This window comes from Muscardinus avellanarius (assembly GCF_963383645.1).
Source record: "Muscardinus avellanarius genome assembly, chromosome: 16".
NCBI lineage: Eukaryota > Metazoa > Chordata > Mammalia > Rodentia > Gliridae > Muscardinus > Muscardinus avellanarius.
In genome coordinates, this window is record NC_137802.1 from 52,043,276 (window position 1) to 52,057,052 (window position 13,777).

General features: G+C 55.1%; 2 protein-coding genes across 2 annotated transcripts; both read right to left on the bottom strand.

Moving 5' to 3' along the window:
- Positions 1-228: 228 nt before the first annotated feature.
- On the bottom strand, positions 229-1,643 carry HCRT (hypocretin neuropeptide precursor; the record flags this gene model as incomplete). Its single annotated transcript, XM_080713889.1, has 2 exons — positions 229-603; positions 1,623-1,643. The coding sequence occupies 2 exons, from the start codon at positions 1,641-1,643 to the stop codon at positions 229-231; spliced, it is 396 nt and encodes a 131-aa protein (XP_080570015.1).
- Positions 1,644-5,869: 4,226 nt separating this feature from the next.
- On the bottom strand, positions 5,870-13,368 carry GHDC (GH3 domain containing; the record flags this gene model as incomplete). The annotated part of the gene is made up of 11 exons (XM_080714069.1): positions 5,870-6,088; positions 6,325-6,410; positions 6,761-6,894; positions 6,970-7,041; positions 7,120-7,312; positions 7,695-8,196; positions 8,342-8,463; positions 8,740-9,038; positions 9,455-9,542; positions 12,242-12,340; positions 13,317-13,368. The coding sequence occupies 11 exons, from the start codon at positions 13,366-13,368 to the stop codon at positions 5,870-5,872; spliced, it is 1,866 nt and encodes a 621-aa protein (XP_080570195.1).
- Between the last annotated feature and the right edge of the window lie 409 nt (positions 13,369-13,777).

Here is a 13,777-nt window from a genome sequence, read left to right on the forward strand (position 1 = left end):
GCTTCCTTGCACTGGAAACTCCTCCATATTATTAAGTGTTTCAGACTCATTTCCAGGTCCTCTCGCCTTAGAAGAACTCGAGATGCTCTCCCGCCCCCTGGAGGGCTGGGCTCGACGCGCAGGAACAGAGAGAGACCAGCCGCACGAACTGAGACTCGTCTTTATTGCCGGTTTCCTAGGGCCTAACCGGGGAGAGGACTGGGCCGGGACAGGGACCAGAAGAAGGGTTCAGACTCCGGACCGGTCCCCGGGCGCCACGGCGGCGGCGGCGGCGGGGGTGGGACACCTGCGCCCGGGGCAGGGACGCGGCGCGGGCTCTGCGCCTGCGCGGCGGCCCATGGTCAGGATGCCGGCTGCATGGTTGCCGTTGGCCTGTAGGAGGCGCTGCAGCCGGCCCTGGAGGCCAGGGGGCCCGGGCCGCCGCTTGCCCAGCGTGAGGATGCCGGCCGCGTGATTGCCCGCGCCGTGCAGCAGCTCGTAGAGGCGACAGGAGCACGTCTTCTGGCGACAGCAGTCGGGCAGGGGCTGCGCGACCGCCCCAGGCGACAGCAGCGCGGGCGGCAGCAGCAGCAGCAGCAGCAGCGACACAGCGGCCCAGGAGACCTAGGAAGGCGGAGACAGGACGCTGGGGGGGGGGGGGGTCTTCCCTAGGGGTCCACAGCCACACCCCAAACCCAGGCCCTGCCCCGCTGGCTCCGCGCCCCCTCCTGGCCTGCGGCTGGCTCTTTGCCAGCTCACCCTTGAAGACCCAGCAGAGCATTTCCTCCAGGAAGCCCCCGGAGACTGCCTGGGCAGAATGGATTCCTCTCTCCTCTTTAGTCCCATCCGTTGTACTCATTATTATTATTATTATTATTTTTTTTTTTGGTGGTACTGGGGTTCCTGGAAGCCCTTCTTCCTCCGGGGTACACTCCCAGACCTATTTTATATTTTTGAAACAGGGTCTCTTACGCCAGCGCGGCTGGCTTCGAACCTGCGCGATCCTCCTGTCTCAGCCTCTCAAGCGCGGGGATTACAAGTGTGAGCCACCACGCCCGGCGCCGTTGTACTCATTATTAAAGCCTTACCACTCCATCTGAAGAGTGTCCGACAGGCGTGTCTGAGACTGTCTATACCAGAAGTCATAAGCTCAGTGAAAACAGTAGCCCTATTTAGTGTCCCCCTGCCCCACCTAGCAAAAACACGTTTGGCCCCAGGACAAACATGGAATCGGGGACTGGCGAGATTACAGCTGTTGACTCCTCTGTGTGCTCCCTTGCAGGGGAAATTGAACACCGAGGCTTTGGACCAGTGTCCCGCCCTCTTGAGACAAGACCTCCTTACCTATAAATGGGGTAATAAATAGTTCCTACTTTGCAGGGCTGCTGGGAGGATGACCTGAGATGACAGGTACAAAAAAGTACCTGGCCCATAGTAAGTGCTCAGTGAACAGGAACTCTTGGAAGAATAGCGCACAACCCGGTATTAGCCAAGGCAGATTTGCGCTCAAGGTTCCCCCAGTCTCCTGCCTCGGAGCCCACATGAGAAAAGACCAAGAGGGGAGACACCTTTGCCCTTTCTTCCAGCCCCCTGAGCAAGTACCCTAGACACCTCCATGCCACAGTGAATCCCTGCATCTTTACCTTTATGGAGGGAAGGTTCATGGTGTCTGGAGCTCAGGGCTGGGTCACCTGGAGAGGAGGTCTCTGCAGTGCAGTGGTCCAAATAGCCAGGAACCTTGAGGCCGGTGAGTGCGACTTGTAACCAGGGGCCCGGGGTTTATAGCGCTCTGAGGTGGCGGGGAAGAGATGAGCACTTGCGTCTGCTCTGGGACCAGACAATGGCGAGTCTAAGATTAGTGACCTGGAGGGGGGCCGTCTCCAGGCTGTGCCCAAGGAATGGCCGCTGAGGCCTGGGTCTGATCACTGCGCCCTGGTTCCCCCTCCCTTGTCTGTCTGCCTGCTCCCTGGAGATGGGGCGGTCTCCGGGAACTAATGAGGCCACCTTGCACCCAGGAATCTGAGCACACAAAAGAGGGTTTGGCTGGGGCTCTGGCCTGGGACAAAGGGGGAGGGGGCAGCTGCTAATTAAGGGCAGGAGGAGGGGCAGTGATGAGACCCACCATGGATCGTGTGTTGGGGGCCATTACACGGCAAGCTTCTCCCCCAGGGCTCTTTGTGGTTGCCCCCCGGGGGTCTGTTGGGTCCAGGGCTTTCTTTCTCCATAGAAACAGGTTGCTGAGCTGCCCCTCTCCTCCCAGCTCTCCTTCCTTTCTGCCCCTTCTGCTGATCTCCACTGTGGAAAACTTCGGAGATCCACTCTGGGCAGTAGAAAAAGAGAAAGCCAAGCCCAGTTTCTGCCGAAGCAGCTTCTTCCTCTGTAGCCAGCTCTGGACCAGGCTGCCCGGAGGGGAAGGATGCAGTCCCACTCCTCCATCTCCAGGGAGTGAGCAGGGAGGGATGAAGGATGTGATCTCCAGGCTGGAGTTTCTTTTCCATTCCAGGCACTGGTATTGAGCTTCCGCTCTGGGCAGGGCGAATGTAGGCACAGGAGCAGCACTGTGCCTGGGACGTGGTCCTGTTTTCAAGGAGTACATAAATGCCAGTTGGGTGGGATCTGGCTTTTAGTTCCCTAGAGGAAACGGCTACTGCAGGCTTAAGCAAAGTTAGGCTGGAGTTCTGCCTGGGTGGGGCCAGGCATCCTGGAAGGTCTCTCATGAAAGTAGCCCCCCACCAGGTGTTGGGGAGGCGGTGGGCCTCAGAAAGGACGGTGTGCACAGAGCCTTTAGCTCATGTGGGATGGGGGTCTCTCCTGGTGGTCCAGGCTCTCTGGAGAGGGCCAGGGTCAAAGGGTCTTCTGGTCTTCTTCCCGTGGGGGGAGCCACTGACGGAGGACTCTTTATTTTGTAGTACTGAGGGGTGTTCTACCTCTCAGCTACACCTCCAGCCATATTTTATTTTATTTATTTTTTCATGGTACTAGGAATTGAACCCAGGAGCATTCAACCTCTGAGCTATACCCCCAGATCTAGATCTACTTTACTTTTTTTTTTTTTTTTTTTTTTGCGCAATACTGGGAGATGGAAGCCAGGGCATTCTATCTCCGAGCTACATCTCCAGCCCTACTTTTTAAAAATGTTTTATTTTGAAACAAGATCTCACTGAGTTGCAAAGGGCCTCACTAAGTAGCTGAGGCTGTCCGCAAACTGCAATCCTGTCTCAGCCTCCCAAATGCTGAGATCACAGTAGGGTAGCCCAGCTCCTACTTTACTCTTTTATTTTTTATTTTTTATGGTACTAAGGGTGAAACCCAGAGGCATTCTACCTCCGAGCTCTACCCCCAGCCCTATTTTTTTAGTCTTTATTTTGAAGCAGGGTCTTACTAAGTTGCAGAGGGCCTCACTAAGTAGCTGAGGGTGGCTTCAAACCTGCAATCCTCTTGTCTCAGTTTCCCAAATACTGAGATTATAAGCATGTGCCACCATGCCCAGTTTAGTCTTTTATTTTTATTTATTTATTTATTTATTTATTTATTTATTTATTTATTTGGTGGTACTGGGGTTCCTGGACCTCCAGGCTACACTCCCAGACCTATTTTTACATTTTTATTTGGAGACAGGGTCTCCTAAGCCAGCGCGCATGGCTGGCTTTGAACCTGCGCGATCCTCCTGTCTCTGCCTCCCAAGCGCAGGGATTACAAGCGTGCGCCACCACGCCCGGCCTAGTCTTTTATTTTGAAACAGGGTCTCACTAAATTGCTGAGGCTCTAATTCTCTTGTCTCAGCCTCCTAAGTAGGAGGATTACAAAGGTGTACCTCCATGCTCAGCTCATATTTTATTTATTTATTTGTTTATTTACTTATTTTTGTGGTACCGGGGAAGGAACCCAGGGGCATTGTATCTCCAAGCTACACCCCAGCCTTTTTTTTTATTCTTTATTTTGAAACAGTCTCGCTGAGTTACAAAGGGCCTCACTAAGTAGTAGCTGAGGCTGGCCTCGAACCATGATCTTCCTGTCTCAGCCTCCTGAATGCCGGGATTACAAGCATGTGCCACCATGACAGGTTTATTTTTTTATTTTTTATTTTTATTTTTTGGTGGTACTGGGGTTCCTGGAAGCCCTTCTCTGGGATACACTCCCATGGGCTACACTCACAGACCTATTTTTGAACTTTTTTATTTGGAAACAGGGTCTCTTAAAGCCAGCGCGGTTGGCTCTGAACCAGCACGATCCTCCTGTCTCCGCCTCCCAAGCGCGGGGATTACAAGCGTGTTCCACCACGCTCGGCTATTTTATATTTTTAAAAAACAGGGTCTTTTTAAGTTGCTGTTCTCACTAAACTGCTGAGGCTAGCCTTGAACCTGTGATCCTCCTGTCTCAGCCTTCCATATGCGGGGATTATAGATGTGTACCACCCTGACAGGCAAGGGAGGCCCTAACAGGGTTCATGGGCTGATGTGGGGCTGGCTGGCGTGGGGAGAGCCTGGGAATGTGGACACAGGATTGAGGGGTGATCCAATGCAGTGCTGACTTTATTGAGGAGGAACTGCGGGGTCTCGGGCAGATCTCACAGTGCCGGGAGGCTCAATTGCTGAGGATGTTTAACCTAAATGACTTGGGATTGCTGCCTGTGGTGCTGCTTTGTGATCTGAAGTATAGAAGTGATTTGTGAAGCCTATAATCCCAGCATTCGGGAGGCTGAGACCTGAGGATCGCGGTTCGCGGACAGCCTCAGCTACTTAGTGAGACCCAGTTTCAAAATAAAGAATAAAAAACAGGGCAGGAGGTGTTGCAAAAAAAGTGATTTGTGGGTGCTGATCCAGGAAAGGGCCAGTGCTAAAGCAGAGTGGGACATGTCAGGAATAACCCCTCACCTTTAGGTTACACTTGGGACAGGGGTGCAGGCTGGGGTCACAGGAGCTCTCTCTGCCGGGTGGCCCCAGGCCGTGGTGGGAGTCCCCGAAGGTACCTGTGCACTCTAGGGACCTAACCCAGCCCGGAGCGAAGAGTTGGGGGAAAGCCCTGGGGCTCAGGACAGAGGGGGAATAGCTGGGTGGAAGGGGTGAGCCCCGGTAGAAAGGGACCCCTATACAGTTTCCCCAAAGCGCTGAGTTTCTTGAATCTATAAACTAACATTTTGCATTAAATTGTGGAATTGGGGGCCATTAATTCTTCAAATAATTTACCTAATCTTTCTTGTCTTCTAGAATTCCAAATACACATACATTAGATCGTTTCATAATGTCCCAGAGGTTGTCAAGGTTCATTTATCATAAATTTTTTTTTGTTCTTAAATTGTATAATTTGTATTTATACACATCAAGAATCTGGGTGTAAAAGGTTTATTTGGGAGCTGATCCAGGAAGCACAGGGAGGAGGTGGGGAAGGCGGAGGACCAGCAGGAGGACACCCATGAGTGGGTGGAGCACCACCCTGTTGGGGACCACTCAGAGATCACGTAAAGACTTGTCTCACTCAGGGACAGTGGCGCTGAGGTCTTTCCCTGCCCTCAACTCCTGTTCTTTATTGACCAAGGGTCACTCCTGCAGCCCTTACCCCAACGGCCCCCCTGCACGTTCAGCCCACCCGGTATACTGGTCAAGCACATGGCTATGGCCGGAGAGCAGGTCGGGCTGGTCACAGCAAGCCATGTATGTATGGGAAAGTTCCGGCAGTGTGTCCTCCAGGGTGGCTGAGCACTCTGGGGTCCGCTGTGATCCTGAGCCTACACCTCAGAGCTGGTCAACTAGACTGAGGCCACCCTTGGCCCAGCAGCTCTGACAGGCAATGTCAGGTGAAGGTCCTTGGCCAAGGGCACCCCATCTGGGGAGGCCCTGGAGGGAAGAGCGAGGTGGCCTTGGAAGGGAGCCGGGCAGCTGGCCGACCTTGGCTAGGACACCACGCTCCTCTGCAGCAACTGGGCCAGGCGCCTGTGCCTGAGGACCCGAGGCATCTCAGGAGGGAAGGAGGATGAAGGGCAGGTGGCGAGGGCCGCCCGGAGCGCTCTGAAGGTGCCCTGGCCCACCAGGTGGACTCTGGCAGGACCCACGCTGCCGCGGAACCGCAGGGACTTGTAGCGAGGGGAGGCTTCCTGGAGGCAGTGGTCAAGCTGGGGACGGAACGGCCCCGGGTGAGGCTGGGGTGTGGCTGTGTGTGTGTGCTCGAGGTGTGCAGGGAGCCTTGTGTGTGCACACATGTGTCGTGGGACCTGTTTCTCCCTCCCAGGAACCCCAGGAAGGTGCTTCTCCTCCCCGTCCTCTCTCCCATTGCTCCCCATCTGCATGGCACCCTGGGAGCGTGCACCGTGAAGGACGAACGCCAGACGCTGGCCCCTGCCTCTCTCACCTTGTCTCGGGTTTCCTCCGACAGATTCCTCAGCCCCCTTAGCTCCACGAACACCTCGTAGTGCGGTGCGGAGCCCTCGGAGGAATCTGTGGACAGAGCCCAGGGGCACATGTGCTTCCTGAGAGCAGGCGCTGCCAGGGCCAACACCGCTGCCTCATCCTCCTCATTCCGAGGTTTGTGGGGGATAAAAAGGCTTCTTGGTGGGGAGGGGAGGGAAACCTAAAGCCTAATCCTAAATATGAGACAGGTCAGGAAAGAAGGAAAAACTATGGCAGGAAGGATGAGAGTTACAGATGGAGAGGGACTTTTTCTTGGGAGCAGCAGGAGGCTTCCTTTGTCTTATCTCCTTCCCAGAGGTCTCCTGGCAGAGTGGGTGTGGGTCCCGGGACAAGTACCCTAGAACGGGAGGCAGACAGGAGCTGATGGAGATGTTTACCCAGGACGCTGCTCTCCACACAGACATGGTCCAACAGTTTGGCCCCCGGCCACTGCACCACTGCCCGGCCCAGGGCTTCAGAGAACACATTCTCTCCAGTAACTTCTCCTCGAATGCTCAGGGTCTGGCCCAGCCTGGGGAGGAGAAGGGGGGAGGCAATGGAGCCTGGGACATGAGGACGAGCCCTCAGGACCCCTGGGGTCACCTACCTGCAGAGGAACCTGACGACCGGGCACTGATTATAGGCACCAACCACCTGTACCACATCACCCAGGCGACACCTGCCGGGGCGGGATGGGAGTGAGGGCGAGCTCAAGGCATGGGAGGGCCTGAGGCAGCGGGGCTGGGCAGGTAGTCACCTGGTTAGGTTGACCTCGTCAGTCACCACCAGCTCATACTCCTTGTCCCTTTGGGCCTCAGCCAGAAGGAGCGTGGAGGCTGCCTCCTCTTGGGCTCCTTCCTTGACTGGGAGCAGCTCAATAAAGGGGGGTCCAGGGGGAAGAAGGTAGAGCCCCCGGGGCTGCTCTGGCCAGAGGTTCAGGCCCATCACCCCTGCAGGGAGCAAAGCAGCCTCCTCATCACCTGCTGGGCCATCACTGTCTGCCAGGCCCGAGCAGAAAGCAGGCCTAGCCCTGGACCCCAGCCCTCATCCTCTGAGCATCCGACCCCACGGCTGTCCTTCTACCCCATCCTTCTCAGCTCTGCCCGGCTCAGCCAGCTGCCTCAGCCCCTAACTGGGAAAAGGCAGTAGCCGGCAGTGAGTCCGTGTCGGCTGTGTGAGCTTGGGTAAAACTCCGCCTGCGTGCGTCTTAGCATCCCCATCTGTGGGTTGTGGGGGAAGACCAAAGAAGATGAGTCCGCAGGCCTCAATCAATGGCAACCAGCTGGGTGCACTCTGCCCCTGCCCCACCTCGCTGCCCCGTGTCGCACTGACCTCCAGAGGCCGCATAGGCAGGAGAGAAGAAGGCTAGCCCTTGGCACCACCAGGCCCCGAGGGCAGCCACGGCCTCGGCCTGGCCTCCTGCATCCAGAGTCACCACGACCTGAAGCTTTGGCCAGAGCCGTAGGGCCAGTCCTCGGGGTCCCTGTTCTAGGGCCTCACGAAGCTCAGCTGCCCGTCGGGGGAGAGGCGCCCCTGAATTCCCAGCTGCTATTGCCCCAGCCAGCTCTTCGCCGTCGGCTTCCAGGCCTGAGAAGACGTCCAGGAGCTCGGCTGCTGTCCCAGCCTCCAGCACCCTCAGCCCTGGGGACCTCAGTGCCTCCAGCAGCAGGGCCCTAGGGCCTTTGTCTCCAGGGGGGCTCGCCTGGCCCAGGGCACACCCAGGCCAGGGCAGAGGGCTGGGCCAGGGAGACGTAGGGGTCACACAGGCAGTGCTGCCTGGAACCAGCACTTCTGGGTAGGCCTTGTTGAGGGCCACCAGACCCAGCAAGGTGGCCTGGAGGGAGACAAGAAGAGGCTGTCAGCTGGGCCTCAGAGCCAGGCCCCGAACCCCAATTTGGCCATTCTTTGCCCATCCAGATGGGAGAGTTGGGCCACAAGCAGGGGACTCTGCAGACGGTGCTCTGGCCACCCCAGTTTACCTGCAGAGAGCTCTCCCCATGGTACTGGTTTGATGGAGGGGGCAGGAGCTGGCCCCCATTTTCTTCTTCCTGGGCCTCGCTGGACTTGGTCAGAGGGAGATGATTCCGGAAGGTGCTCGTGTCTGTACCCTCAGAGACCAGAAACTCCTCAGGAAGCCACCATTTCCCAAGAGGTTCAAGGGAGACTGGTGGGGGCCCTAGAACAGGTCTGGGGGCAGAGTGTCTGGGAAAGGGTTCGGCATGGGAATTCCACTCTGAATTCCAGTGCCAGCCCCAGGCCAGGCCAGGCCAGGCCACACCATTGGCAATGGGTTGGGCAGGTGTTAGGTGCTGGAATCTGACAACCCGGTGGGGTTTCTTTCTCTTTGGGTCACCTTCCCAAACCCTGGGAAACACACCTGTGCTCCCCCTGGGGGGCCAGCGAGAACCCTGGGCGCCCTGCAGACACCACATCAGAGCCTGCTGCTGGCTCTGGCCCACGTGAAGGGTGCTGTGTTCCAGTTTCTGTTGCTGCCGGGCGGCTGCCCAGCCCAGCAACCCCCAGGCCAAACGGTGCCGGAGGCTGGCAAGCCAGGGGAGCCTGGCGCCCAGGGGCCTCTGCTGCCCAAGCATGGCCAATGGGGCCGGCGGCAGCAGCAGCAGGAGCAGGAGCAGCAGCAGCAGGAGCAGCAACAGCAGCAGCATCGCCAGGCAGCTCCTGGGAGGAGAAGGAAACCTGAGTGGGGCGGGGTGGTGAGGTCCCTGCCTCTCCCACACACACTCTGCTGCCCGCAGGAAAGTAAAACCCCAGGGAAAGGAAGTGTGGGGAGATGCCAGGACCCTGGTGAGCAGCTGACACAGAGATCACTGACTTGAGTTCAGACCCCGCTGCTGCCACTTGCTAGGGAGGCCCTGGGTGATCCTGCTAGCTGCTCTGAGCACTGGGAATACGGGCCGGGGCCGGGCAGGACACACACTGTCTCCTCCCCGTGGCTTGCTCTCTCTCACATCCTCCCTAAGCCAGCCCTGAGTCCCTCTTTGGTCCCAGGCAGTGGATCGATGCTCGACTGCACCTGTCACAGTTCACTTGTACTTACTCCCAGCACCCCAGGCCCTCAGTGCCCAGCTCAGTACACATCCGGCTGGAAAGCTCCAGCGATGGCTTTAAAGGGCTGGGCCCTGATGAGGAAATCCGGCCTGAGGTGGGAGGAGGGGAGGTGCTCTTAAAGGGACAGGTCACCTAAGGATGCCCAGATGGGAGCTGACTCAGCTGGCCGGGGACAGAGTTTGGGCCGGAGTAGCGTGATCTTCAAAAGTTGTGCAGGTGGAGGAATAGACAGCCAAGTGTGGAAAGAGTGCCATTAAACAGCTTGAGCTGGGAGTGAGGCACACTCCATCCTGGAGCAGACTGTTAAAAACCAAAATCTTGGGCCGGGCATGGTGGCGCACACTTATAATCCCAGTTTGTAATCCCAGCATTGGGGAGCGGAACTGGAGGATCGTGATTCGCAGACCACCTCAGCTACTTAGTGAGGCCCTTCTCAACTCAGTGAGACCTGTTTCAAAAATAAAAATACTAAAAAAAAATAGGACTGGGGGGTGTAGCTCAGAGGTACAATGCCCCTGGGTTCCATCCCCAGTACTGAAAAAAACAAAATCTTAGCCGGATGTGGTGGGTGGCACAAGTTTGTAATCCCAGTTCTTGGGAAGTTGAGACAGAAGGATAGTGAGTTCGTGGCCAGCCCCAGCTAGTGAGGCCCTCCACAATTTAGTGGGACCCTGTTTCAAAATAAAAAATAAATAATAGGGCTGGGATGGTAGCTCAGAGGTAGAATGCCCCTGGGTTCAATCCCCGGTACAAAAAAAAAAAAAAAAAAAAAAAAAAAAAAATCCCAATACAGGAATCCTCTCCAAGAGCGTAGTGGAGAAAACACATTTGTTACGGAGTAAGCCTTCAGCTAGAATGTGCTGTGCACTACAGCAATCTGTGGAGAAATCACCAAGATGAGAAGGAAACCTCACCCTTTTGATGCCCCCTGTGGAGAGTCCTGGGGCCTTCCTGAGTCTGGGAAAGGGAAACTCACCCCAAAGCCAGGGGGATCCTTGGCTTTGGGGGAGGCCCTGGGGGTCTTTAGGATCCTTCCTTTATAGAGGTTCTAGAGGGGGGTGGTGATTAGCGGCCCAGGACTGGGCTGGAGGTCTGGACTTTCACCTCTCAGAATCAATGGGAGGTGGCTGGGTCCTATCTGACTTTATCCCTCCTAATGGTCCTTTGTTTACTAACCCTTAAGAACTTCAGGTGGGGAGGGGCCTAGTGATTAAGGGTGTGGGCTCATTGAGGCTTGTGTCTAAAACAGAACACTAAAGGATGGAGTTAAGATTAAGAGTTTTTGGAGCCAGGTGGGTGGCGCATGCTTGTAATCCCAGTACTTGGGAGGCTGAGACAGGAGGATCACAGGTTCAAAGCCAGCCTCAGCTTCTTAGTGATACCCTCCACAACTTAGTGAGATCCTATTTCAAAATAAAGAATAAGAAAAAATTGGGCTGTGAGTGGAGCTCAGAGGTAGAATGCCCCTGGGTTCAATCCCCGGTACCGCAAAAAGGGAAAAAGAATTATAAAGTTTCCTGGCTTTATTTGTCCTTTTAAGATTCAGTTCAGGCAGCTGGGAGTGGTGGCGTACACTTGTAATCCCAGCATTCGGGAGGCTGAGACCAGAGGATGGGAGGATCGTGGTTCACGGCCCTCTGCAACTTAGTGAGACCCTGTTTCAAAATAAAGAATAAAAATCCGGGTGTGGTGGTGAACGCTTGTAATCCCAGTGCTTGGGAGGCTGAGACAGATGGATCGCAAAGTTTCGAAGCCAGCCTCAGCTACTTAGTGAGACCCTGTTTCCAAATAACATAAAAAAGGTCTGGGAGTATAGCCTGGAGGCAGAAAAGTCCCTAGGTTTCACTCCCAGTACACCACACACACACACACACACACACACACACACACACACACACACACACACACAGAATAAAAATTAGGGCAGAGGGTGTAGCTCGGAGGTAGAATGCCCCTGGGTTCCATCCCCAGTCCCCTCCCCCCAAAAAAAAAGATTCAGTTCAGGTGAGGCGCAGTGGCACATGCCTGTAATCCCAGTATTTGGGAGGCTGAGACAGGAGGATCAAACTTTTGAGGCCAGATTCAGCAACTTAGCAAGATCTTGTTTCAAAACACAAGACTAAACCGGGTCTAGGGGTATAGCTCAGAGGTAGAATGGGCCTGGGTTCAATCCTCAGTACCAAAAATAAGGTGTCAGCTTGGGCTGTTCAAGGCACTTCCTCCATGTTCTTTTTCAGTTGATAATGACTTTGGGAGAGCTGTGTGTGGTAGAAACTAAATCCTATCTTTTTCTTTTCTTTGTGGCACTCCTCCCATGCCAGCCTACTCAGGGCCGAACTCTCTCCTTCCCAGCGGAGCAGCTCAGGGGAGGCATCTAGACGCGCTCAGCTCGAAGGCCAGGCTTTCTGACAGGAAGTGTGAGGAGGCCAGGAGATGAAGGCCATGGTTCTAAGTTCCCAATATCACAGGAGCAGGAAGGTAAAGATGCCCGGGGGCCACCAAAGCTGAGGACCCCCCCTCCCCGCTAAGGCCAACTCCCAGCTAGTTCCCTTTTTAGGGTCATAATGATGACAAAGTATTTTCCTATTAAGGCTGCCCTCCCTTGTCACACGATGAAAAGAAATAAAACCAGGACTCAATATTGTGCCTTCAGAGGAAGTCTTTATTGTAACATAAAATACACAATTTTGTGACTGCCCCAAATTGTACACAATACTTTTTTTGGTGGCTATATACTAATCTGCCTTGACACTAAAATATGTATCTGAAATAATTTCACAAAGTTTTAAAAAGAAAAATTATAAAAAGTATACTTTCATTTGAAGTGATAGCCACGTAGCCGCCCTCCTCCCCGTCCGGCCGGCGCCCATACACACTGACGCTGAGCTGCGACCAGGAGGACCGCTGTGTGTCTGGGAGCGGGGAGGCCGGCGTCAGGACTCTCCACCGTCGCCTCTGCTTGTGATGGCAGGAACAGAGCGAAGGGAGAAGACAGAATGCAGACAGCGAGCACAACTTTCTGTTGAAAATCCCCCCATCTCTAGGCACAGCCTCACTAAGATCGAGGAGAGCTGTGCATGTGTGTGTGGGCCACTCTCTGGGGACCCTTCCCCTTGGACCCCAAGCCCACACGGAGCTGCCCAGGACTTCCCGGCTGCAATGCCCTCTGCAGGCCCTGGGGCTGTGTCCATCATAATCTGAAAGCAAGTCAAGCCCCGCATCCCTGCCAGGGTTGCTGGGATGAAGAAGCGTCCCCGAGAGGCAGGAGCTGGCGAAGCATCTCTGAGGGTGGGCAGGGAAGCGCCCTCAGAGGGTCGGGCTTCCTCCCCCACCCCTCCCACACACCCACCCTCAGGTGGCAATCTGAATCAAATCTTGAGCGGGAAGGCGGGGCTCGGCGGGCCTCTCCATCCTGCCCTTTCTGTGGAGGGGCCAGCCTGCTCCAGAGGCAGAAGCGTCCTGCCTCACATAGAAAAATAAATCAGTGTATGAAACCAAGCCAAGGCAAACAGCAGCTTTTAAAAAGTCATCTTCCAATAAATAATTTACTACAGAGCAGTATTTTCCTTTAACAGCAAAACACTGATAAATTCAGAAGTTATTTTTGTAAAAAAAATATCTGTTTATTTACTCACATGTATAAAAATAAGGTTTTAGGGCCATCCTCTCCTGGGTGTGGTCTGAGGCCTGTGGGCCTTCCCTGTAAGGCTTATGCTCACCCCCTCTTCCCACCTGCCTGCTGCAGCCCCTCCCTTCCTTCTGCTGTAACCTACAGAGGAAACTGGAAGGAATGCTGAGGCTTCTGTTTTGTTTCTATAGCTTACCAACCTTCCCCGCAAACCTGCAGATCGCAGGTTTCCCCAACTGCTGACATCTGACACCCGGCACCTGGCAGCAGGTGACCGCCTGTCAGCAAGTGGCCCAGGTTCAGGCCACACATCGCCTTCCCCTCGAGATACCACTGTGACAGTGAGGGGAGCAGCGACCTGGGTATGACGGCCCAGGACCTGATGCAGGAAGGGGAGAACTTTGATGTCAAATTAGGGTGGGATGGGGACCCAATTTGGAAACAAAAACGCTATTGAACATCTGCAAAAAGTCATCATCCAAACTAAGTCTTTAGAAAGCCTCAGAGGGGGGACTCCAGTGCTCGAGGAAGGAGCCCGGCAACAGCAGCCTCCACGCCTGGAGCCAGCGCTGGGCACGCCAGGCTGCTCTGGCCGACGCAGAGGGCCTCATGCTGCAAGCTCTCCTTCCTTCCCCCCATTCTGTCAAACTCTAGGAAATGAGTGGCAATTTCAGAGAGAGAAAGAGAGAGGGAGGAGGGAAGAGAAGGATAAAGAAAGAAT